Here is a 26,674-nt window from a genome sequence, read left to right as displayed (position 1 = left end):
GAAACAGAGCAGAGCAGCTAGCCTGGCTCTGTCCAAATAAGGCTCATTCATTTACATGGAATCTCTCTTAGTCCAGGGGTGGGGAACATCTGGCCTCGGGGCCGTATGTGGACCACTATGCCACACTTTGACCTGGCCCACAAGGTAATTCACAAAATAACAAACACAACATAAAATAATAGACTAATGTGTCCTTGCAAGTGGTCCATGAACGCACCACACGTGCAGTCATACTGATGTCACGTGAATACATCATGGTGCCTGTCGAGAAGAGTGTCGCTCTTTCCAAAAGAAAAGGACCTTTTTGTTGTTGTTGTTTTGAGGTGGAAGGTAAGCCAGTGAAGTTAGCCTGTGGGGACGAGCTCACAGTGATGAAGAAGCGTCATTATAGCTACAAACATGCTAAACTGGATGAGCTGCGAGGACAGACGTGTCTGGATAAAGTTAACGCTCTTCAGTGGAGTTTGGGTGTCCAGCTGATACTGATACTGAGAGCAGCTTCTTTTAAGATGGATTCTTACAAACACGACTGACCCAAACCTGGAAAACCAGCTGCGAGGAGCATCATCACCATCACCATCATCATCATTATTACTACCATCTGACATCAAAGAGAAGCAGCTCCAGCCGTCGCAGAGGTTAGTGTGATATGTGTTCAGTAACCTCGTACGACCCCCGACGGATGTTATAAAAAAAATAGCCCTTGACAGGAAAAAGGTTCCTCACTCTTTAATCAGAACAAAAACAAAAGACAGTCCGCTGTGAAGTGAATATAAAGAAGAAGAAGAAAGAAAACCTCGTTCAAAAACACCTAGCCTAGCCTCGGAGCGGCAGATGCTGATTTGTCTTGAACGTTAGCGACCCTGAACGTGACATCCGGCTCTTCATGTGCTGAACTCTGTCTGAACCTGTTCATTACTGAGCTTTAGGGGTACCTGCAGATGATGTGGCTCCCACTGGTGACAGCCAGGCTAGCTGTTTCCCTCTGTTTCCAGTCTTTGTGCTAAGCTAACCTGCTGCTGCTTTCAGTTTTCTAATAGCCTCTTGTCCACTGAGCTACAGCAGATATGAGTGTAGTGTCATCTCACTTCTCATCTAATCGTCAGCAAGTGAAAGAAAGTAAATGAGTGTATTTTTTGCCAAACTTAACAAAATACAACTAACAGAAATAAAACAATTAAAAGAGTCCAGTTTTTGCCTCCCACTCTGCTCTCACTTGTCTTCGTGGTGTTACTAATTCACAGTAAATGTGTCCACAGTCGTCTTCCTGTGAGCCAAAAATGGTTCATGGAGCCTATAAAAGGGCGTTTTCTCCATAATACTCTATAATACATCTGTGGGTATTCTTCCAGTGTGCTCTGGCTGAGAACAATGAGGTGTTTGTTGATCAGAAAATAACAGCACAGCCTGAAGCAGCAGAAAACGTTGGCAACACGCGACCTGCAGCGAAAAAAAAAAAAAATTTAAAAAAAAATGCTGCACACAAACCACTGCATCAGTTTAACAAAGGAGGATGGAAGATGAACAGTTTAAAACCAATTTTCAGATAACGCACCATAACACACCTAAAACACGTCTCCCAGCACAAACTTAAAATCTAATCTTGATGTGAAGCTCTTTATATGGTGGATGTACCGTACAGCAGAGGTAAAACTGATTGGTGGAGAGCTGCCAGATGACTGCACAAGTGGTGGCAACGTTTAAAACATGTACGTTGATCATGTGACACGCATGACACGCTGGGTGAATCCATGCTGCTTTCCCACAGGAGCAGAGAGAGGTATAATCTCGAACTCTTCCCGGAGCTCAGATCTGATCTTCAGGCTTGCCGAGCAGGAAAAATAACAGAGTCAGACATTTCTGCTTTACATATATCACGTGTTGGATACTTTGATCTGCAGCTGCTGCAGCGCTGGGCGGCAGCATACCTCTCGAGCACGTCGTCCCGGAGGAAATCGGAGCCGTGACCCTGCCTGTGCTACGCCCGCCTCCTATCCGCTGACCTACACTGACAGGAATTTAAAACAGGGCGTTTTTACATTTTGATGTTGGTCCTATCAGTTAGGCTGACTTGCAGTGAGTTCTGGGTTGCAGGACAGTTTTCGTCAGTGCTGAGGGCACTTCGCTCTGCCTGGAAAACAAAGATTGGACTGACCTGTTCCTCAAGCGGGAGAAGACAAACATGTTTCCCAACATGCAGCTGACGCACAGGAAGCAGGGTTTTGGTCATCTGCAGGTTAAAACTAGAAGTCTGGGTTAAAACTGGGATGATTCCTCCACTTATCTGCTTTTTGTGGAGCTTTCAACCATGTCACACAGGCTTCACCACAGTTTGCTCGGTGGTCATGTTAAGCACAGGAGCTGTTAAGAGTTCATCTCCAGCACTTTCAGGACTTCTCACCAGTGTGTCATCAGCAACAGACTTTCGGTGAATTAGCCTCTTTTCAAACAAACTAATCAACTCGAACAACTCAAAACTATTTTCAATTTTCAATTTCAACAACAACAGAGTCGTTCTGTCTTTCTGTTCTCTGTAGTTTACAGCTGCATGAGGTGAGGATACATTTTGAATGGATGCTGTAAAGACTCGCGTCTGAAGAAAGCGACAGGAAGTCGGCTCCATTTAACATCAATAAACATCAGAGGAAATTTCCACTGCCAGTCCTACAATCAATAACAGTGTCTTATTGCTTCCTGCATGAATTAAAGTTGTAGCGTCTGTGTTTGACCCAGCAGGCACCCGTACAGCAGTAAAGTCCAGACTTTCAGGGGGGCAGAAACTACATTTAGACACTGTCTCTCTGATTGAAATGCAGGAAAGGTTCCAAAAAAAAAGGTTCCTCTGATCCTGAAAAAGTCAGTGCAGTGGAAAGTGGTTTTTATAGACGTCTAGGTTACATATAATTATTAGTTCAACAGCACTTTAAGAAACATGTCTGAATGTGTTGTTAGGACCTGGTTTGCACTCAATTATAGTCAGCTGAACCCTGGACCCTCAGATAATTTGGATCAAAAAGAGGGTCCTCTTCATTTTTAGTTTTTCAGTTTGGATTTTTCTGCATTTATTCAGTTAAATGTTCAATTATTTCTTTCTGTAAGTTTTACTTCCCAGCACGAAGATCTAAATTCTGCTGCACAGCTGCTGTGACCTGCTGTTCTGAGGGACAAATGCTGAAACGTTTGTATCTTTATTTATTGGTTTACCTTATTTAATTCATCTGGAAATGTTGTAATTGGCTTATAAAATTCTCACCACACTATACTATGCAAAGTCCCAAGTTGTTAAATACAGAGGACATGACCGCAGAGTCCTCAATGGCAGCTGCAGCCAAGACATCCAAAACCTTGCCAGTTTTAACCTTCACGTCTTTTTTTAATTCACCGAATCGATGCCTCCTGAGAAATAGCTCAAAATGGAGTGTGATAGTAAACAGTGCTCTGCAGGAGGAGTGAGACTGTGAAGCTCAGTACATTACAGTCGTCAGGGACCCTGTGCATCAAGTTGCCTAAATTAGAAGTCTTTGAATCCTTCCAGTCCTCCCCTCTGGGCCGCGGCTCTGACCAGGACACTAATCACAGCCTCGGGGGGAGTCACGGTCACAGTCGGAGTGTCTCAGCCCTCCGCAGCCACCAGCCAGCCTCCACACCTCAACACTTCACTGATCATCCCTCACTGTCCTGGAACAGATGCATTCAAACATAATGGCCTGAACCAGGAGACACACGCGCTGCGTTCAAAGACAAATGGGAAGATGTGTTCACGCCGTGATACTGTACACAAAGAGGCACAAAGCTGGATGAGAATGTGAGCGAAAGAGACAGAAAGCATCTTCCTCCGCCTGTATACAATGAACTGCAGAGAGTATTGCAGGCACAAAATGATAATAGAATACAATTAACTTCAAATGGTTTCACTGCACACGTAAATCTCTCCCTCTGCGGGGTCACAAGTGATTTAACTCCTTCCGTAAAGATGGAGTTTCTAATTGCACATCGCTCCATGTGCTGTGATGCTCACACTGTCAATGGCACACTGGAAAAGAGCAAGAGGAACTTATCTCTGCAGAATAAATTAGCCACCCATCCGGACATCAAGCCAACGTCAAAACGTGTATGCTCAAATTCAATTTCACAGCATTAGAGAAGAAAGAAACGCTGACATCTTCAAGTTGTGTGAGTTGACGCACAACCAAGCATGGCGATAAAAAAGCTGATTCACATCTACACATCTGGTTCACCTTGGGCTTTTTTTTTGCCCGCTCGTGTTTTCTTTCTCAAAAGACCTTGTTTGTTGAAGCTTAGACAGAGCGGAGTAAACTGAAAGCTGCCTTCAACGCTCCCTCAGTCTGAGATGAAGGCTTGAATGATACTTGTTATAGATTAATTACAGCCTGGCAGAAGAAGACAGGCGCCCACAGCAGACAGGAGGCGAGCTCGTCATACATCCATGAAACCGTGGCTCGTCTCTGCAGCCGCGGAGCTCTTCTTCAGCCTTTGTGATGCGCAGCGCCCCTCCCCCCCAGGAACGCTAGCCGCTGAGGTCACTGCAAGCTGACATTGATGTGATGTTGTTTTCTCCTTTTTATTTTTTTAGTTAGTCTTCGAGCCGTCCTATGCTAAACTCACAGAGCAGCGAGTGGATCGAATTAGTCAGAAGAGTTCGCACTTTTCAGCCCTCAAATTCAGGAGCAAAAGACTTATTTTTCAGGAGGGAGATGAGTTCTTGTTGTCCGGTTCGGTCAAAGTCTGTCTGATTGAGTGGCCGTTATCTAAAAACTGGATATTAACCATCGCCCCTCAACCAACCTTGTCTGTGTATGGAGTGTAGTTTGTGCCAGAATGGATGTCGGCACACATCAGGGAACAGGCTTTCTGTCAGCGTCGAGATTCAGCCGGTCCCTGGATGGTGGTGATGATGATGACGGTGTAGCATTTCCACGCTGGTTCAGCCAGGGTCACGACAGCTGCCAGGGCGGGTTGAAGAACTTGATGGCATGGGTTTTGGCCCACTTGGCGAAAACTGACTTCTCGGTGATGAAGCGGTGGCCTCCGTAGGGGGCGCTCTCGTGGAGCAGATACTCCGCACACTCGTCCCGGCTGCCCGCCTCGTAGTAGTGGTAGGGAACCTTTCTGTAACCCTCCGTCCTGAAGGGGAGAGAAGGGAAGAGACATCATCTCACCTGAACGCTCTGTTCAGTATTGAGTACTCATAATTGTCCTAAAAGCATGAATATAATGAGTGAAGATTGTTTAAACAGTCAAGCAGGAAGTACATTGATAATGGGATGAGGTGCAACAGGATCTGACTCAATCATCAGAGATGATTGATCGATCACATTTATTCAAATCAATACTGTACATCACAACGGAGGCTGAAACCAGAGTTTTGCTGCGTTTACATCACCATCTTACTGTCTTTCAGCTGAACCATTTCACGCTCATTGTCATAAATTTCAAATACAGATATCTGAGATGTGTTTGAGATGTATTACAGTATTTCTATGTGACCAAAAAGCATCTTTCTGATGAAGGCATATAATACATACTGCACGTACTGAAAACTGCTGCTGCTCTGAGCGTTGATACGATTTTTTCTGAGAGAAAATTCAGCGCCGATGTATTTGTGTGACAGTTTGGAACAAATCCAGGTCGGTAAATAACAAACGTCCTTGGGTTTTATTGGCTCAGCTTTAAAAACTACGATCTGAAATAATAATCAGAGTCAATTGTTAAAGTTTGAAACTGAAGATCCTTCGGCGTTCAGCCGTGTGAACTGATGCTGCCTCGGGCAAGTTCTCCATTCAGCAGGTTTACCTCTTTGAGAAAACAGGAGCTGCTGTTTGGCGTCCAGATGCATTCAATAAACACTCTTTTAACTAAACTGAGTTTATTTGTAAAACATCATGACAAGATTCATTCCTCCTCTGCGCCGCAGTCGATGTGAAAACATTCCCAATAAAGTGAGGGATGTACAGCAGGAATGTTAATCCATCCCGACCTGGATTCCATGAGTCACTCTGTTTACAGTTTGCATCTTCAACCATTAAAAAGAACGAGGGATCAATAAAAGCAGAGGCAAGCGCAGAGAAGTAGAATAGACTCATTGTGCAATCTGCACTCGGTTTCTAATAGCGACTGACGGCTTTATGAGAGGAAGACTTGTGTAACGATTTCATTGGGAGAATGAACACAGACAGAAGAGACACAGTCATCGCAGCAGCCAGCCAGTCGGTCCGCAGCGACTGTGGCTGTCGGCCAGCTTACAGTAACACACAGCCCGATCGCTGCCTCTCCTCTCTCTGTGTCACACAGTGCCGCGCTCCGGCGTTAACACATAAATTCAATTTCACCCTCTTTGCAGCACCTGTTGAAACTCCATTACCACACAAGCGCTGAGGTCAATTCTGACTAAAGCTTCGAACATCGTCACACAAAACATTCCTCTTCTTTTTGCGCTGGAGCCGTCGGCTGCCAACGGCACTTTGTGTGACACTAAACTGTCCATTCAGAAAGTCAGCGAAACACAATATGCTCCTGTCTCACGCAGGAAGGAAGGAAATAAGTGAGAGACAGGCAGGGGGAGAGCAACCCCTTAACTGCCTCACTGAATCATAAAATCCTCCGTGCTGGTTGAATTATCACTCCTCTCTGCCATGTGTCTGGGGCTGTTTATATTCCAACTCCCGCTGTGCACGGGGAACACGGAGAGGATAAAAGGCAGGATTTTCACCGCGCATTAGGTAAAAGTGTTTGATTTGGGGGATAGAGAGAGCTCAGGTTGAGCTGAGGGAGAGGAGGGGAGGCGTAAGGAGAGAGGAGGAGAGCCCATCCAGGCTGACATGGCTTGAGACTGAGCAGCGGCGTCGTGTTTGTCATCCCTCCTATGGCCTTGCAGCCAGACAGCGATCACTCACCCGGGAGCTGGAGAGAAGACGACGGGCCGATATACAAATAAAACTTTAAGTAGGGGAGGAACTGGGTGCTGCATCCCAGCCACCTGCAGCCATGGAGACTAGGCAGGAAGACATAATGGTATTCACAGCACAGAGAACCCAATATGGATTTCAGCATAGAAATTCAGCCATTAAATCCAAACTGAGGCACTGGAAATGAAATCCAACGTGGCAGTCCGCGGTTATGGGAGGCTGCGATTGGCCGACGCCGCTGTGAATGTGAATCTAGTTTTCAAAGTTTTTGTAGAAGTGGAAATATTTCTCATCCCAGTATGGAAAAGGGTGGGGGTGGTGGGGGTGGGGGTGGGGGGTTGATAGCTGGTGTCTTACTTGCAATAGGTGTCATTTATCATGCCGTAGATATGGATCTCTTTGCACATGTCCATGGCGAGGATGAGCGTGAACCAGCCGGTGCTGAGGTAGGAGCCGGACTGGATCCTGCAAACAGACAAACACAGCTCTTTTACTGTACCGGTCATTTGCATAAAAACACTAGCAAACAATTTGCATTAAAATAAAAACATCTCGAGTTTCCAGGATGCCGTTTCTCTGACTTTTAATAGTCCTCGCTCCCGTGTGCTTGCAATGCAGTCGATCTGGGAATTAAAATTACTCAAACAGCTGTTCTTATTGTAGGCTGCTCTGGATACAAATATCAGCTCGGGATCAGAAATGTAAATTTAAACGTAACTGCGTCGGCGGCACAGCGAGGCGGTGTAAAACCATATGCCTGCCTCACTTTCACATGAGTCATTTCTCTACTATTAGAGACCTATTTACTATGGTGCACATTAGTGGTTAAACAGGTTGTAAAATCCACACTTCACTATATAAAAAGGTTGAAAGGCCCCAGAAAAGAAACACGCGTTCAGTTGTTGAACGGCTCAACAACAACAAGCCAACAGCAGCACACGTCATCTCCTGTGAGCGAAGCAGGAGCCCCATGGGCCGATCAATAACAACATGCATGATCCTTTCATCGGCATCAGACGTGGTGAATGAGTTATGACCTATCAAAGTTTAAAACATGTAAGCTTTCATCATTTCAAACACACAACACACTGTCGAGATGCATCTTCACCCGAGGTTCGAGGAGTAGCGTCAGAGGTGGGTCATGAAACGCAGCTCCGCAGCCCCCCCAGGGCAGGTGGCCCCGCACTCCCAGAGGGCCCGTTGCCTTTCAGCAATGCAAAATACTACAAGGAGCCTTAGACCTTGAATAAATTAAACAAAGTGCACAGCATGATACTGATAATGAGGAAAAAGTGGAGGCATCACGGCAGAGTGAGACAAACTCAGCATAGAGATTGTGGAGGAGCACAGGAGTCAAGTCTATTCACTGAATCTAAGAGCACAAAAAATACAAGAATTAAAACAAATAACAAACAAATCAATTAATCCTCAAATAAACTGGTTAAACTATCAGGTTATTCATTATTTGGTATTTGTATTGACATTTAAATTACAAGTTAATACATAATTCCACCAAATAAAAAGGGATTTATGTAGAAAATTACATAAATCAATGTCTAAACACATAAATAAATAAAAAATCAACACCCAATAAAAAAACGTCAAAACTGATTAAAAGAGCTGAATTCATAAACAGAATTAACATTTTACTTTAATCAGGAATTTGGAACGTAATTCCTTTTACCATTTGCTTTTTAATTTACCTGCTTTTTCCTTTATCATTTATGAATTGATTAATTTTTTTATGTGTAAAATTGGATAATTTCCTTTATTGCTCCATCAGATATCAGTTAGTTTAATGCTTCATGACCATTTCTTTAACTGTGCTCCTCCAGAACAGAGATGAAAATGAAGCCCAGAAACAGCACAGCAAAGAATTCACTGGCACTTCCTCTAAGCAGAGCTCAGGTTTGGAAAAGCAAATCCTGTTAGCCAATACATGTACTGTTGCTGTTGTTGTTTAAGGAGGAATCCTGGAAATTATTGATGAAGCACCTTGGACAGCTCCTGCATCCAAAGCTGCTCCAGGATCAGCACCCTGGACAGCGGTCAACACAACCTCTGGTTCACAATATTCAAAATCTGTATTTCCTGACATTTTTGGCTTCAGATCCCTTAATAATAGAAGTTTTAAGCACTCATCATCCGATGCACATGTCTACCGGCTGTGACCAGTTCAACCCGAGAACAAATTGATAGATTTCAGTGTAGAATTATTCAGTAATTCACAGGAAGACAAGACTCAGAGGCCACGAGCAGCTATGTGAGGTTATGCTAAAGCCCAGCTGTGATTTGAGCTAAATGCTAATGCCAGCAAGCTAACATGCTCGCGATGAGGGTGGTAACATGCTAATGTTCAGCAGGTATAATGCTCACCATCTTAGCTAAGTGTGTTAGCATGCTAATTAGCACTCGACACAAAGTACAGGATCACCAAAGTCATTGGGATTCATCTTATGGGAACAATGAGGGTCAAAATGCACAATATTTAAAGGAACACCCACCACCCAGCAGACAGCCTGACCACCCTCCATGGAGCCATGTGACCAGCACAGCGAAAAAACAGAGAAAGCCTTAAAAATAAGCATCATTTGGTGCAGCAGCGTAATGTTTTCTCTGCTTTCCTCTCACGATATTCATCTGTTGAACCATCAAATTTGCTTCGTGACCCCTGTGCAGAGATCCACTGTTGTAAATAATCTGCATGTACAAGAGAGCAGGAGGACGCTTTAGGCTGTAGCTGATCCACTTACAGTCATGAACCTTTGCAAAAGCTAAACAGGTTATTGCAGATGAGCAAACTTCAGTTCGCCAAACTTTGCTGTAAAAAACTCCAAACAGGTGAAGTGAAAGACTGATAAAAGCCTCGCCAACAGCTTGAAACCAGCTCATTAAAAATATCCAATTTCCACAGTTGTGAGTGGTAAACATATTTAACTTTGCTGTGAATCAGAAATAATTAACTGTAAAACTCCTTTCTGTCGTATTGTTGTGCTGTGAAAGCAGCTGGCAAGCGACTGATGCAGGTCTGAATGATCACTCGAGGTTCATTTCCCAAACGATTCACGGACAGGAAACGCAATTTCTTGCCTCTTGCTGCTAGTTTTTCAAATTATATACAATAATGAAATATGATGATGAGCTATTATTAATACCGACCTTATTGAAGCAGAGAGAGACACGGTGGGGGGGGCGATGGCACTGAGATGGGTTGGAATAAAAACCTCATAGATCTGCATCACAGAGCTGCGTCCAAAATGCTGCATTTGAGTTTAAAATCCTGACCTTTAATTGCAGTGACCTCATTAGGCCAGCGGCTGTAATTTGTCAGGACAGCATGTGTGTAGCAGGTTCCGACTGAGCTGACAGCGTGGAAGCTGTAAGATAGTCAGTACAGATATTATGAATTTACAATCATCTTCGTTTATTTATGGATCAAAAGATCGAAATCCAAACACGGTGCAAGATGTTAAAAACCAGCATATAAACATAAAACTTAGGAAATAATACAATTAAAATCTTTAAAACCCAATAAAAATAGTGAAATGATGGATTCCAGTGTAAGAAGGCCACAGACATTATATTCCCTCGGTTCATAAAAAACGACTTTAGCAAACACACACAGGGGCGTTCTGTGGCGCGCTGTGACCTCCTTCAATATATTCCAAATATTACGCAAACACATGCATCATTAAATGCAAGGGGGTCAAACTGTAACACGGAGAAATATTTACGCAGCTAGAGTCCACATTTTTACATTTCACGGTTTTCGGTGCTGCTGGTAAACGGCGAGCAGGTGGAGGCTGCAGCGTCTTGTTCGAGGACGTGAAGCTGCTGAGAGACGGGTCCGCTGTGGGGACTGAACCTATGAGCCTCAGTGTCTGCAGCCACAGCAGCACCCTGCTTACCGCTGCCCCTCGTCACTGCTTTCCTGGTGAAGTGTGTCTCTGTGTTTGCTGCTCAGTAATAATTGCTGTGTTGTTTGTGCCCTCCACTCCTCAGAGATCAGTCAAACCCTGTGAATGAGCCTCTCGGCGTCGGCGTCCTTGATGGAGTTGGAGATTCTGTAGGTGGTGCTCTTATCATTGTCAGTTCAGCTGTGTTTTGCTTCTGATTCCAAATTAACCTCTGCTGCTGCTGATTAACGAGGGAGACGTGTCATGCCCTCCTGTGCAGCTGAGGATTTGTTCTTACGACGTAGCCGACAGCGTGGTTATTACAGAAGATGAAAAGGTTTCATGAGATCGATCCTGGATGAATCATCGTTTGGCTAAATAGAAATTTGTGGCCCCCCCAACACTCGTCGACCCTAGTCAGTGCAGATCATTTTCATCAGTTGACAAAAAGGATGGAGGACAGATGGTCTCCAGAGGATGAATCCTGCTTTTATGGTCCCCTGACTTTTCCTCTGGCACCACCATGAAGTTGACATTTGCTAGTTTGAGTGAAATATCTTGACACCTATTGGCTGGATCTCTAGTGACTCTTTGACTTTTCATCTGGAGTCACCATCGGGTCAAAAATTTAATTTGTCCCATATTTTGTGACTAAATTCCTGCAAAACGAATGACTTTTCCATGAGCACTGGCTGTACGTTGTGTTTAGTGATAATTAGCAATGTTAGCATGCTAACACACTGAGGTAAGAAGGTGAACATTATGCCTTCTAAACATGCTAACACAGCGTTAGCATGCTGGCATTAGCATTTAGCTCAAAGCTGTTTAAAAGTATAACTTCACAGAACTGCTAGCATGGCTGCAGCTCTTTCTCTTGCTCTGTAATATTATAATTATATTTTAACTAACTTATATTTAAAGACCTTTAAAAACTGCCAATATTTAAACAAAAAATACTGAGGACACAGTCTCAGGATGCACAGTAGCAGACATTGTCCAGGCTGACTACAGACGAGCCGGAACATTACACATTTCTTTTGGTTTAAAATTATTATTTTAACGGATAAACATGTAAAGAGAAGACAATTACACAAGCATCCTCTGCGACCACATCAAAGCCTAATTAGGAACAAGATAAAATTAATTTAGAAACCAATCAGCAAACTAAACTAAAGAGTTTCAAACAGCCTCACTGTAAAATGAACATTTACGGCTCCAAATGCACGATGTAGCTGGGCTTTTAGTTTGGGCAGCCCAACAAACTCGCACAACACACACACACTGGGGTTGTGGGGAGGTGAAATTACCAAAAAATGCAATTTGTTGTAATAGGGGAGTGGAGGAGCACAGAAGGGAAATGGCACATTATCAGTGATACACAGCTCGGCAGCTCTCAGCCGTCAGAGCTGTCAACACATCACTATTACCCTGCATTATTCATTAGCCATTTGCCACTCTAGCAGTAGGCACACATACATATATTCACACACACACACACCACATCGAGTGCTGAATGTCCTGGAGCAAAAAAGCTGCTGGAATAAATGAAAGGGGGTGGGATCTGCTGACCTGATAACTAACATTTCAAAGCAGATGTCTGGGACCGGAGACGCGCAGAGAACAACTGATAGAATTCAAGGTCTACAACAGGCGATGTGTTTACCTATGGCAATTATAATGGGACAACTTTGAAGCAAGGATGCTCTTATTGTGTGGCCAATTTAAAAGAGAGATAAGGCGCGGTGTGAAGCTGCTTTGGCAGGCGACAAATAACATCCAGAGCCGGAGGACAGAGAGAATGCAATTTGCTTGTTTTGTTAAAGCCGAAAAACAGCCTTTTACTCAAAGGCGGCAGACAAAGGTGTCACGAGGTCTGGCTCGACGCTGCGTGGATTTTCCCCCAGATCTCTTTCAGTCCCCGCTGCCACGGCTTCCTTGAAAAATGAAACGTAATGAATTGTGTTTGGGCGTGAACAGAGGTGGATGAAGAAAAGAGCACAATGAGAGAGCTCAGTTCAATCTGCCCGTCTTGCTCTCTCCTACACAAAGCTGAGACAAGTGAGACGGGAGTGATTGGGACTGACATGCTAGGACGCCACGGCGCTACTGGCGCTGGGACTTGAAGGATGTTTGAGAAATGAAGTCAGACACTCTGAGCAGGGTCTAAGTAAATAATCCCCCAAGTCTGACTGAGCCGGAGCTTATTGTGCTTTACCTGCCGAGTGCCAGAGGCTAAGGAGCGGCGGAGGACTGCCCAGGATCAGCGAGAGGCTCGTCTACCTCCGACTCCGTTCAATAACTCGCACTTGACATTCACAGCAGGGGAGCTGTCCGTGTGCGCGAGAAAATCCGCGCTGACGACCGGTTTAGTCGAACCGTGCTTCATGATGCCTCTGCAGCAGCACAAATATGATGTGACACCTGTCAGAAACACTTAGCGGAGTATAACTCGACTCTATTGTGAGAAGTTGATCCTCAGTCTGGATGGAGATCATTCTGACTGTGAAAAGTGCTCCGCGCCAGCAAAAAAATCAATTCTAACAGAATATTAGATAAATATTCACATAATCGGACATGTGCTGCAGGAGCACCTGGTCTCATAAAGGACAGTCCAGAGCCAAACAATTAAAAACTAAACTTTTGGCGGGCCATTAATCATGACTATGGATTAAACGAGCGGTGTAGTTGCAAATATACTCATTTGCTTTCTTGCTGAGAGTCAGATGAGAGGATCAATACAACTCTCATCTCTGTTTTCCAAATATGAAGCAACTGCCAACAGCCGCTTAGCTTAGCTTAGCACAAAAATTGGAAGCAGGGGGGAAGAGCTTGCCAGTAAAATCTGCCACCACCGCCTCTAAAGTTCACTAATTAACATGTATCTTGTTAATTAGATCTAAATGTAACTAAAACCAAAGTGTGGAAACAGTAATTTGTGGTTATGTTGTGTATTTCTTGGCCAGATGCAGTCATTTTCGAGATATAACCAGTTAATTAGTGAGCTTTAGTGGGGCTGGCAAGCAGATTTTGTTACCTCTAAGTGAATGCTAATGTCGCTCTGTGTCTGCTGGATATGTTAATATGCCCCTGTTTGCTAACTGATCACCATAGCAACTTTTATTAGCTGATAATATGTTAATGTTGTGTTTACAGCTTATTCCACTGTCCCCAAGTGACCTGAAAAGGTCAATTAAAGCTCCTTTTAATTCTATTAGTTGATTTAAGCCTAATTTGTTCCTCCATCCACAGCTTTTGTGTTCCTTTACGCTCTGTATGTCATTGTTTTTACAGCATCGAGCCTTTTTTGTCATTCTTCACCGGAAGCATTCGTTTGGTGATTTGCGTTTGAGTTAAACTGGACTGAATTTGTTTGATATCTAAAATTTGTTAATTTTAGATATCTGGGCTTTGCATAGCTTCTAACTACATGTATTAATTCATTTCCCTCTGTTACAGTAACACTGTATTTATCCTTGCTTACCGCTCAGGGCACATATACATTACTCTGTGCTTCACTTGTTTTTCCATGTCTAGTGACACTTCTTGTCTCAGGACTTGTGCTCTGTGCAACGACAATAAGCTTGAATCTAATCTGATGTCTTTTATTCAACCAGGATGCCTCTTTGACCGCAGCTGTTGCCTGTTGTTCTGTGGAGCAACACAGATTTTTACTCCTTTAATGTCTGATCTTAGATGACTGCAGAGTACTTTGCAGACATTGTATCAAAACACAACTTTCAACCAGGTCGGACTGCGCCTGACGTGGAGAGGCCCGTCCACACATCCAGCCTTTATCAAGTTATGTCAGACACAATTAGGGAGCATTTCATCAGACCAAACCGAGTCTCCTTCCTCTCTTACAAGAGGAGGGCGGGCATCATATCAACCATTTATTTCTCTCGTAATCCCTTTTTCTCTGATCTATTCTGCCTCAAAGAAACTGCCACTCCAGCAGAGCTTCAGTCGTGTGCTTTCGGGGTTTCACTTGTATTGTCTAACCATCGCACACCAGGGCTTCTTCACCCGATGTTTACAAATTTAATCGAGCTCCAGAAACGCCTCGTCCACATCCAGACAGGTGATTTTCCTCTCCCGGCGGGACGCAGCCTGATGCAAACGACTGCTGTTAATTGTTAATTTTGTACAACAATAAGCCATGAGACGGGGCGTTTTTGCCGATGGGCGAGTTCTGTAGAGGAACAACATGCCGTGACTTCCTGCGTCTCTGAAGCAGCTGAGGAGCCTCTGGGACAACACAGTGACAAAATCCTGAGCAGAGCCGCGGGGTGAAAACGGGGCTTTTTTGTAACATTTTTCTTTTACAGACCACAGAGCACAGCAATTTATTTTAATGATGGAAATGAGCAACGCAGCCGTGGAGGCTTGCTGAGGCGTTTCTTAATTCTGCCAGGAGGCGATATGAAGCATTGGGGGTGACCTCCACAACCTGCATTATGAAAAAGACAATTTACTTTCTTCAAGTCTAGTTTTGTTTACTTTTGTATCACTATGCATCGCTATTAATAACCAGAAGAGGACGTCACCCCTCGATGCAGAGACGCTTCAGCTTCTGTTTGGAGGATGTCAGGTCGGAGACATCGCCGCTGACTCTTTTTCAAGTGCTTTCATCTTTACTTTCCCTACAGTGACTCTGACTTTAACCCATAAACTCATCTCTTAAGTTTTAGCCTACTTGACTGGAACGACATGCAGATATTTAACTCATGCATATTGTTTAAATTGTATATGTTTTTATCTCTACAGTGATCCAACACTTTCATCCAGACTGAAATATCTCCCAGAGGATGAATCCCACTGACATTAATGATCACATGGCTTTTCTGCAGCACCACAATGAGGCTGATATTTCTGGTTTGGAGTGAAATATCTTGGCAGGTATCGGAGGGACTGCCATGAAATTTGGTACAGACATTCATGGTGACCCAAGGATGAAGTGAAACAGCTGTGTTTATGCTTTAATCTGTGATCTATTTTATCTTTGTGTTGATTTGTTTAATACTTTGGTTTACGCCCTGCAATTGACTGGCGACCAGTTCGGGGTGTGCCCCGCCTCTCGCCCGTTGACAGCTGGGATAGGCTCCAGCCCCCCCACAACCCCGAAAGGGATAGTCGGGTATAGACAATGGATGGATGGACTTTGGTTTATGACCAAATAGCTGCAAACTAACGGCATTCACATCAGTCTTAGCTGAACCGTGTTTATTGCTAATTAGCAAATAGCGAATGCTTACATGCTGTATTAAGATGAGCATCAAACCCAGATTCCCAAAAAACTTGGACGCTGTGTAAAAGATTAAAAAAAAAAAAAAACAATATGTGATAACTTATTAACCTTTTTGACATATATTTGATTGAATATATTTAATGTCTGAGCTCATCAGCTTCATTTATTTTTGTAAATATCTGCTTATTCTGAATTTGATGCAGCAACACGTTTCAAACAGGTTGGAACAGGAGCAACTAAAGACTGGGAAAGATGTGGAACGCTCCAAAAACACCTGTTTGGATCATTCCACAGGTAAAACAGGTTCACTGGTAACAGGTGTCATGATAGGGTATGAAAGGGACATCCTGGAAAGGTGAGCGAGGATGGAGCGAGGTTACCACTGAACACGACTGGATAAAGGAGATGAATACATGAGCTCAGGGACACTTCAGAAAACTGTAAATTGTTGCATTATGTTTCTAATTACGTTGTGTTTGTGAACAGACTGTTTCCACTCTTCGCTGTAGTTTTCTGCCTCACAAAAAGACTTCCTCTCTTTTCAGGTTCATAAATCCTTGAATATATTTAGAAGAGCTTTTATAACATTTTGTTATTATGACACTGAATCCAGCACGCAAAAAATATTCTGCTGAGTATAAATTATTCATGTGAAACTGGTTACAGACAAGGTCTCTGTTTGTTGTCTCCATCCTAAAATAGTGGCTCCTCTTAATCTCAAGTTCATGGTTGTAGATTCAGTGTTTTGTATAGATTAAATCTCATGTTTTTTTACTTTTGAGGTACTTTAGTTAATTCGATCTCTGTGTTGCTTAGCTGTACGGTTCATTTTCTTCTCTTCATCTGTGCTCAGACTTTTCCACTGGTTCAAACTGAAGCATTAAACTACTGAAACTGAACTGAAACCGAAGGATCAGGCGCCTCCCGGCTGAACACACTTACTATTTATAGAGATCAACAGGTGCAGACAATGCCCCAATCAACACAAGAGCGAGTCCTCAAACTAATGAAATCAGAACAAAAAAAGAAGCTTCACTAATGAACAGAAAAGAAAGAAAGAAAATTACGCTCCAATTCAAGAACAGGTGGATTAAATAAATTATGTTTTTTACCAAATTACTGCACAAGCAGTCATTTGCTCAGATTGACGTTATTGTATCCAAAGACGTCTTCTTGTTACTGAGTCTACAGCATCTACTGCTGCATTAAAACTCTGCCTGCCTCAAAATAAAACATGTCTGGTGTTTCTGGCAGTAAAGACACATACAGTATATCTGCTTCTATCTTCCTGGGATCAGGTTTCCTCTGGAACACTATAAAACTGTCAGCACCCATTTGTCATTGTACCGCTAGATGACATTAAAAGATAAGGCTGGCCGTATTCTGTTTTTTTCTTATTGTCCCCAAATCCCACAAAAAAACACCAAAACCAACAATGATTTGAAGCACCGTCTGCGAGGACAGATATAGTATAGCCAGATATATATTTTCCCTCTGAGCTCCACACCTCCACACGTCATTAAATTATTAAAAACCCCGCTGCACTGGGTGACATGCTCCTTCCATTACAATGAACAAGGGCACCGTATGATTTATTTTGAGTCACACCTACATGCACCATCCTGCTGCCATGAATACTCACTAAACCACCAGCTCTGTATTAATCCGCAGCTGAAAGTAGTGCCCGGTAAATACACCTTTCACTGCAGAGAGAGTAACGTTTTCTTGAAACTACTGAGCCTTTTTTAGCAAGACCAGATCAAGACCTGGTATCTGGCTGGACCCTGTATGCTCAACTGAGGACTGTCTGAGAGTCTCACTGTGAAGCTTTGTTTGCTCCACATTGACATTAGTTCATTACAGCACAGCTGAGAACAGCTGCTACAAACACCAATAAGAGGAAATAACTTGATTAAGAAGTAAATGCATTAATTTCTACTATTTAAAAATCTCCTTTTGAGTAAATAATATTTTCCGGCAGAATGAAAATGTTCGCATGATGTTCAACTTTCCTTGTGCTGGAATACATTTGTTGTTCCAAATACTTGACTTCCTCCTGAGGATGTAATCGATTCATTTGGAAAGAGCAACAGCCGGTGGAAAAACTCAAATAACCAGCGGTCTAACTCCATCACTCACTCAGTCAGAGACAGACTTTGGCATTTATAGAGCTGGCCCCACTTTGCTGCAGTCCGGCCAAAAATGACCCTGTATATTTATGGCCAATGGATGAAGATTTACGGCTTCAGTGGAAATCAATGGGCTTGTTTTTTTGTTTTTTTTTTCTCTCGTGATTTACTGACACAAGCAAAATACAGAATAACACGAGTCTTTTCCTTAAAGCTCACTCCTTAAAGACAAGAAAACCAGATCGTCAGCATCCAGAAATAATGTAAAAATGATGTTAGCGTCGAGGTGCAGACCTGTTCCAGTCCTTGTCCAGCTTTAATCATTCAGATTTCATTTTTTACTGCACGTTCAGTTTCCATTGTACGCACTGTATCCTGAAGCCTGTTCAATATGTTTATGTTCACTTCGTTGTGCCAGATTCGATCAGACATCCTCCGACACAAACAAGCAAAGTTTTTCTATTTTTAGTTGCGGTGCAGTTTGTATTGAGGGTGCATGGATGTAAATGTGGTGTGTTAGCGGTGTCTGAGGCTCAGGGCACTGCGGTCAGTAAGGAAGGCCAGTTTCCACGTACTGTATCTGCAGTAATGACAGATACACAGAGACGCATTTGTAATCATTAAGCTCGAATCTGTCACCTTTGTGTGAATGGAGGGAAAAAGCTACGATAAAACAACTGAAATCCAGAACAAGAACAAACAGTTTTATGGAGCTTTTGTGCAGCACTGGACTGTGTGTTAGCACCTCTGGACAGTCGGCTCCACAGGACTTTACAGCCTCGGGTCTAATATAGTGTTACATTTTTTCTTTGCCCAGTGGGGTTTGATTTTTTTTTGGTTAAGTTAATGGGCAATCATTTAGATATTTCTGTGCAGCACCTTGTCATCGCTGCTGCAGTCTGTCATGCCACACAGTGAATTCTTTGCTTTCCCTCAGTTTATCTTACATTGCCTTCCTTCAAAAAAATCCCAGAAGACAGCTTGTTGAATTGCTTTCTCTATTTTGTCTTCTGATACGTAAGACTCTTTTCTTGGGGATTAGTCATTTTTACTGTAGTCCTTCAGGGCCTGATGATATTGGATTTTAGTCCCTTGAGGATCTCTTTGTTTCTGGTTCAGTATTCTTCATTGTTTTCACATTTTCTCTCTCTCTCTTTCCCGCCGACGACCCCTTTTTCCTTATTTCCTGTTCACACTCGATCTCTGCTCCTCTGTGTTTTTATCACCTCCATCCACAATTTCTCCCTCTGACCCTTTCCACTCTCTCCTCCTTCCACTCTCACTCTGTTAATCCCTCTCTCTGCTGCACTCTCTGTTCTGACCCTTTGTTCCCTGCCTTCGCCTCTCCCCCGAGTTAATGGCTGTGTTGTCCTCCTAAAGCAGATGTCAATATGAGCGCGGTGAGAGGACGGAGGACAGAGGGCTGGTAAAAAAAGGGACAGGGAGGCTCTGAACTCCCAGAGTGGAGGCTGACGTCCCTGCAATGACTGCCAACAGTCGTGGCACTGCTCTGACATTTTGCACAGAGGATTTTGTGGAGTGAAGTACCCACTGAATGGCTAATCCTGAGTACAGTGAGCTTACTGCCACCGGAGTCAAATTGTGCTCCATTTCAGTGAGGAGAGCAGGAGGGAGAAAAGTTCAGAGCTTCAAAGCAGCCTAATGACGATGATACTTTTATTCATTGTCATCACTACTCAGCCTTTTCCAAAGCGAGATCTCACTTAGCTTGTGGGCACAATGTCTGCCTGTTTGGGTTGGCAAACGTCACGATAATCAGCTTTAAAACCAAACTTTTTAGGGAAGTAAAATACAACCAGCCTCAAATGGGAGTGCAACAGTAAAATATGCCTCATTAACCCCAGGAGACGATGCAGGAGTGAAACGTGGCAGAGTTATAATGGCTGAGTCCAGATTCTGGTAAATCTTCTTTCTTATTGTCGATTTACAGGAAGAGCAGCTTTAATTCAGCGAACCGGCTCACATGGATGAATTACACTGAATGTGAAAGTATAACGCGCACGTCGTTAATATTTGCCGTCTAGACTCTGACCTTGGGAAGTGGGAGCGACAACGCTAACTTCCACCATGACTGCAATCCCTGACACTGTTGACACGAGAACTCATATTAGGAGCAAATCAACAGTGTTGCATGGCAGTGAACAGAGAACAACATACTGCTCAACATGAACAAAACCAAGGAGCCGGATGTTGATCTTAGAAGAAAGGAGGCAAAGACACACACCCCTGTTTACATCAGTGGAGCTGAGGTGGAGCAGATGAACTGCTTTAGGTTCCTGGGAATCAGCATCACAGAGAACTTGTCGGAGTCACATCTGCACCCTGGTGAAGAAAGCTCGACTTTACGACTGTATTCTGAAGGAAAAGAGGGAAAAATCCCCCCCCAAGCTCTTTCACTTTTACAGAGGAGCGATGGAGCATCCAGGCTGGAACAATACAAACTGGCACAGGATGTGCTTGGACCAGGACAGGGGGGCATCACCGCTACCCATCCACCGAGCACCGGTGATACCTGTGAGGTGAGGTGGCAGCACAGAGCCCAAAGGACCGACCCCGAGCCACAGCCTGTTCACCCTGCTGCCGTCTGACAAGTGATACAGAAGTATACAGCTTCTTTCCTCAGACCGAGAGGCTCCTCAGTTCTTCCTCCACACTCCAACACTAACATTAATTAAAACAGGTTGTGATAATATGTTCATCCTTTTTGACATATACGCAACTGAAGACAGTGTAAGGACAATGCATTTAATGTTAATTTTAAAGCTAAATTCTTTTTAGGAAGTTTCAATATTCACTGAAATGACTGCTTGAAAAATTTGGCATTTCTGTGTGAAGATGACTTGGAACAATTATATGAAAATCTAATTTAATATAAGTGACATATTGGGATGAATCATTCAGATATGATGACGGTCATAATGACACAAGCGGTTCTGTTTTTTCCAAATTAAAACTCCATCCTCGCTCTTTATTTTCAGGACTCTCATTTGTTTGCTCTCACAGTGGCGAATGTTTCAAACTTAATGGTGTTTTGATTCATTCCCAATCATCTAACTGTATAAATAGCATAGAGGAGAGAACAGGGAATAAGAAGCCACAGTGAGCTCCTCAGGTGAAGGTGGAGAGCTGCTGTGTCTGGTTTTTTTTGGGCATGTGTTCCCCTGCAGAGCGTCTGTGCTGTTAGCATGAGCCAGGGCTGCTGTGTTCACTGACACTCTGCATGCGGAGAACATCCATCAGTCTAACTTGCTCCACACTCCCAACATTTGTCCCCTGTCGCGTGTACACGAAAACCCCGCAAACACCCAAATGACCAACCAGATGGTGCAAATTGCAAAAGCTAAAAAATAACATATTTCTCCATCCCCCTCGGCCTCCCCCCCGCATCCTCACAGCCATCCCTCCACTCTCCTGACATGCACAGAGCTCACGGCGAGGGGCTTCCACTGATCTCCTCATGTCCGCCTGGCAACCAGCACTTTAATAATTCTCTCAGTGCAGAAGAAGGCATCTGATGCTTTTATGCCTTCCACCACCCCAGCAGTTTTCTCTCATTAATTTCGCAGCACCCCAGTGACTCTGAGGCGAAGACTTGGAAAAGGCAACACACTTACATCTTAATCCATTTTTTCTTTTCAGGTCTGGGACAACGTGTCTGAGCTGTTTGTTTCACAAACAACATTTCTTCCTCTATTTGGCCAAAACAAATGCATAATGATGTCTTATGTACCTCTCAGAGTGCATTTAACCCTTGTTGTAATTCACAGCCTCAGCAGAGGTATTTGGTGCTGGTTTAAATTCATCTCAGCGCTGCATGAAGCTTTGATAATAAAGCAATAATTAACACTGTGCTTCCCCCTAAAATAGGCTGCTGCCAGGTGCAATCACCTTTGAGGAAGAGATCCAAAGTCTGAAATTCTTTGAAAAATTATTTTGACCCCCTAAATAAGGCATTATTAATTTTCTATAGCCCCAAGGAGACGAGGAGAGCCATTTGAGAAAAAAAATAATGCGTATGATGTTGTAATATTGTTTCCATTTATTCTTTTAATTGAGTTCAACTGATTGCACTTGGAAGCCTCAAAAGTGAGTCAAATTCAAAAGCAGTCTGCCTGCACTGATAGTTGTTTCACACAATTACCGCCCACAGATAATTTCTCTGTCTCAGTCACACTCCAGCGAAAACTTCAAAGCAAATCTCTCTCCCGTTTCGTCTGAAACAACTGGGCAGATATTTCAAACTGATTATATAACCTCGTTTCTCATTTACAAGACAAAACCAGATTAATCAACCGGAGCTCAGCACTGAATCAAAGTGTGCCACACACACTAAGCGTATTTTCTGTTACATTTTAGGGCATTTAGCTGACGCGATAAGCCTCACTAATGCGCAATGAGTGGAAGAGCAGATTCCGACTTGGGTTCCTGCTCATTTCAGTATTTTTAGTTAGTAATAGCTGATGTTTTGTGCCAGTACTCTGTGTATTTTCAGTATTCAGTGTCTGCCCTAAATTCTCTTATTGTCTGTGCGAGAAAGCCTCAGAAATATCATTGAGACCCCCGTAGGACACTTAATCTCTCCAGTAAAACCCAAATTAATGATTTCTTTTTTAAAAAAGATTATCTGTTCTTTCTAAACAGGAGGCCCACCTACACACTGCAAGAAATCAACAATTAAAGTCAGCACAAATGTAAAGTAACAAGCTAGCAGCTCTGCGAGGCTGTACAAAGGCACAGAGCAGCTCTGAGCTAAACGCTAATATTAGCATGCTAACATGCTCACAGGGCCAATGCTACCATGTTGATATTCTTCCATTTTCAGCATCTAAGTTAGCATGCTAAAGGCACTAAACACAAAGTGCAGCTGAGGCTGATGGGATACTTGTTTTGCAGCTTTATGCTCATAAACCAAAGTGCTGCTCAGATTCAAGTTCTGATCTAATGGTGGCGCTAAAGGAAAAGTTAAGACCACCATTAGGATTAATCATCCAGGGAACATGAATGTCTGAACCTAATGTCACAGCAATCCATCCAATAGTCTTCCAGATATTTCACCTAAAACCATAAATGTCATTAGGATTCCTCATCCAGGCAACATGAACGCCTGTACCAACGTTTCATGCCAATCGACCGACCAATCAGACCAACGCTGCACTTAAGAGCTTTGCCGCTAGCAAGGTCAGAAATCAAATCTCCAGCGCAGGTTTTTCTGCAGCTGTGTAACAGAAGGAGCTGCCATACTGTCTGATATCTAACACGCAATAGACAGCCTTGAATTTGATATTTCGGCCTATTTTAGTCTACATTAATGTCAGACAATTTCACAGCCTCCGTATGTATCAAACATCACATATACATTTTGCCACATGGGCCACTTGTGAGCTGGTAATGAGTGTGTGCCGTGGTGTCATGGAAACAGGCCACCTGTCAACTAGCAACCTTCCCACCACCAACCTGTCAACAACCATGCCATTTTATTTTTTATTTATTTATTTATTTTGGGGGGAGATTGAAGCAGGCGCTGTGAATGGCAGGTTGAATTTTAATTGACTCTGAGAGAAAAGAAAAAGCTGCCACAACAATAACAAAAGGAATTTTAAAAAGCCTCCCCCGCCGCACCAGACCCACACTGAATATGAGCAACCTCACACAGGTCAAATATTGGCATTATTTGGTTTTTCATTTCCCATTTGTTTGACCGTAAAGCTCAACAAAAACAATGATTTGGGTTTAATTGTCATGAGCCGATGATATGCATCCAATTCCATGTCCGTGTGCATCTTCAGTGCTGTTCGCTCTGTTGCTGTTATTTCTGTTCTTGCCTTTCACATTAAAAAGGCCTAAACAGAAGCAGAAACTATACAGATGTCTGGCATGAGTGCATTTGTTTTTGGGCCAACTGTCTGCCTGAGATCAAAATACTACAACTCCAGTTCAGCTCCAGTTCATCTTCAGTTCAAGTTACCACTTGTGCAACATCTGCAGACTTGAAAAAATGAGTAACCTTAGTGAATAATAAGACCAAAAATAAAAGAAAGAGCCCAAAACTAACAAACCAAACACACACACGCACGCACGCACGCACGCACGCACGCACGCACGCACGCACGCACGCACGCACGCACGCACGCACAAGCAGTCATGTTTCCATCACTTTCGGGAACATTACATAAACTTACATTCAAATCCTAGAGACATACTCGAACCCTAACCTTACCATTATCCCAACCTTAACCCTAACCTTGACCTTGACCTTGACCTTAACCTAACCTGAACTCAAGCCATCACCCTAAAATTTAAGGATTTACATTACTGGGACCTGCATTTTGTCCCCATGAGTACAGCAAGTCCCCACAACATGAGTAATACATGGGACACACACACACACACACACACACACACACACACACACACACACACACACACACACACACACACACACACATCAAAAAAATCAAAAAACAAATAGTCTTATTTCTTTTGAACATTTTTAACACCAAAAAGCCTGTTTGCCAGTGCACCAATAACTGAAACAAACACCCCTGAATCCAAACAAAAACTGCTGAATTGAGCAAAAATGAATCAACAACAAATTTCATTTCATTTAATATCATTTAAATTATTTGTTAAGTGTCTACAGCCACACTCTCTGAGGCTATGCTGACACACAGCAGTGCTTTGTGCTAAATGCTAACATGAGCATGCTAACATGCTCATTAGCACTGAGCACACAGTACAGCTGAGGCTGATGGGCATTTCTTGTATGGCTCTGATGACGCAGCTAGATAAAAGTCAAAGTTGCACGTCATCCTGTATCACACGTCATGTCAGTCCATCTGATAACGGCTGAGATATTTCAGTCTCTAATGACTGAATAAACAAACGGACAGCTTGATCATCATCATTAATTCAGACATGAGAATTCAGACCTGCAGAGAAACTCTAAACCTTAAATGCCAGTTGGAAAAGTTTGTTATTTCAAGTTGGTACAGTTGAGCTTTGTGAGTCATTCATGCAGCAGATTTCTACAGTTCATTGGACATCATCTTGTTTAAAACAAACCCAGTTTTCATGGTTTCTAAGCACATTATCTTCACTTATCAAAGCCCTGACAAACTGACGTGAGTAACAGAATCTACCATCATATATGACCCAAGCCGAGAACTGAACGCACCTCGCAGTAAACAGAATTTGGTTTGCTAGAAGAGTCTGATTTATGTTTTATTCAAAGTGAGTGTAAAGTGTCTTGGAAATGAGAGCCTCATGCAAACTGAGAGGTTCATCCTAACCAATTTCAGTCAGCGGCATAAAGAATAGGCTGTACTACATAACACCTTAAAGTCCTTGCCCTCAAAGAGAATCAAAGTGCCAACCCCGGCGGTGTTAGTGCCATGTTCGACTCGTCCGCCATCGCAACAACACTGTCTCTCTGCTCGCGAGCCATAAACCATTTATTAAGATTTATTTGGCAGGAAAAAGCAGAGTAGCAAAGAGTGGAAGGTCAGAGGAGGTGAGTCTGGATAGCTTTGGGTAAAAACGAGGCATTTTTACAACTCGGCGAAAAAAAAACCCTGCAGTAAAATCACACAAAGACAGAGAAAGTAAAAGAGTCTGAGGTAAGTGGTCTGAAAGCTCTGCAGCCCACTCAACATGTTAATGGGATGCCTGTCCAAGACCAGGGCAGTGAAAACCAAGGATTAGCAAAACAGATGAGGGCCAATTTAAGAGATTTCTCCGGGGACAGAGATCAAGACAAAGACCTGAGATCCAGAATTACACACAGAACTACTGATTATCATTGATCTAAAGCACAATAATCAATTAATCTCACTTGTACCGTTGAATAATTTAGAGCAGCCGCCTCTCTGCTGTCACATCTTAGAGAGCTTCACAACAGGGATTAATCCCATGCAAAAGTCTCATAACCATCGTGCTAATAAAGCTCTCTGTGACGGTTCAGGCTGCTCTTAAGCCACGCCGGGTCCCCCTCTCTTACAGTAAAGAAGATTTATGGCCGCTCGCGAAGACACGTGTTACGACCTTAATATGCAAAACCCCCGCGCTCCAACAAAGCAGCACCACTCCTGGTTTTACAGGAGGCTTACGGCGCACGCTGTCGTGGTTTTACATTTTCATGTTCATCACAGCACATTATGAAGGTGGTAAATGATGCTGCACACAAATCAGAAATCTGAAAGGTGTGACGGACGGAATAATGAAGTGATTACTCTTCCTTTAACGTGTAATGCCTTCTCTAATTTGACACATTTACACAATGCCACATCTCTTATGGATTTAGTCTGCACGTCAAATATGCAGTATAGATATTCACGCACGTGAACACGATCAATCATTCTGTCTGTCTACTGTGGTGGAAACTAACCAGGTACATTTATTTCAGCATTGCAGTTTTATTCTTCATGTGATTTCCATGTTAAATACTTCTACTCTTCTATG

The 26,674-nt window shown here is 43.2% G+C and overlaps 1 protein-coding gene across 1 annotated transcript in view; it reads right to left on the bottom strand.

Moving 5' to 3' along the window:
• Positions 1-3,048: 3,048 nt before the first annotated feature.
• The window catches only part of st6galnac3 (ST6 (alpha-N-acetyl-neuraminyl-2,3-beta-galactosyl-1,3)-N-acetylgalactosaminide alpha-2,6-sialyltransferase 3), a 76,357-nt gene continuing 52,731 nt past the window's right edge, over positions 3,049-26,674 (bottom strand). The window contains exons 4-5 of the mRNA XM_070973937.1: positions 7,284-7,391; positions 3,049-5,145 (exon numbers count right to left, since the gene is read on the bottom strand). Coding sequence (XP_070830038.1) covers positions 4,956-5,145; positions 7,284-7,391 — 298 coding nt within the window. The 3' untranslated portion in view covers positions 3,049-4,955. The remainder of the gene's footprint in view (positions 5,146-7,283; positions 7,392-26,674) is intronic.

The sequence above is a fragment of the Chaetodon trifascialis genome, chromosome 11 (assembly GCF_039877785.1).
Source record: "Chaetodon trifascialis isolate fChaTrf1 chromosome 11, fChaTrf1.hap1, whole genome shotgun sequence".
Taxonomy (NCBI): domain Eukaryota; kingdom Metazoa; phylum Chordata; class Actinopteri; order Chaetodontiformes; family Chaetodontidae; genus Chaetodon; species Chaetodon trifascialis.
Note: the sequence above shows the minus strand (reverse complement) of the source record. Positions and strands in the feature narration are given on the sequence as shown.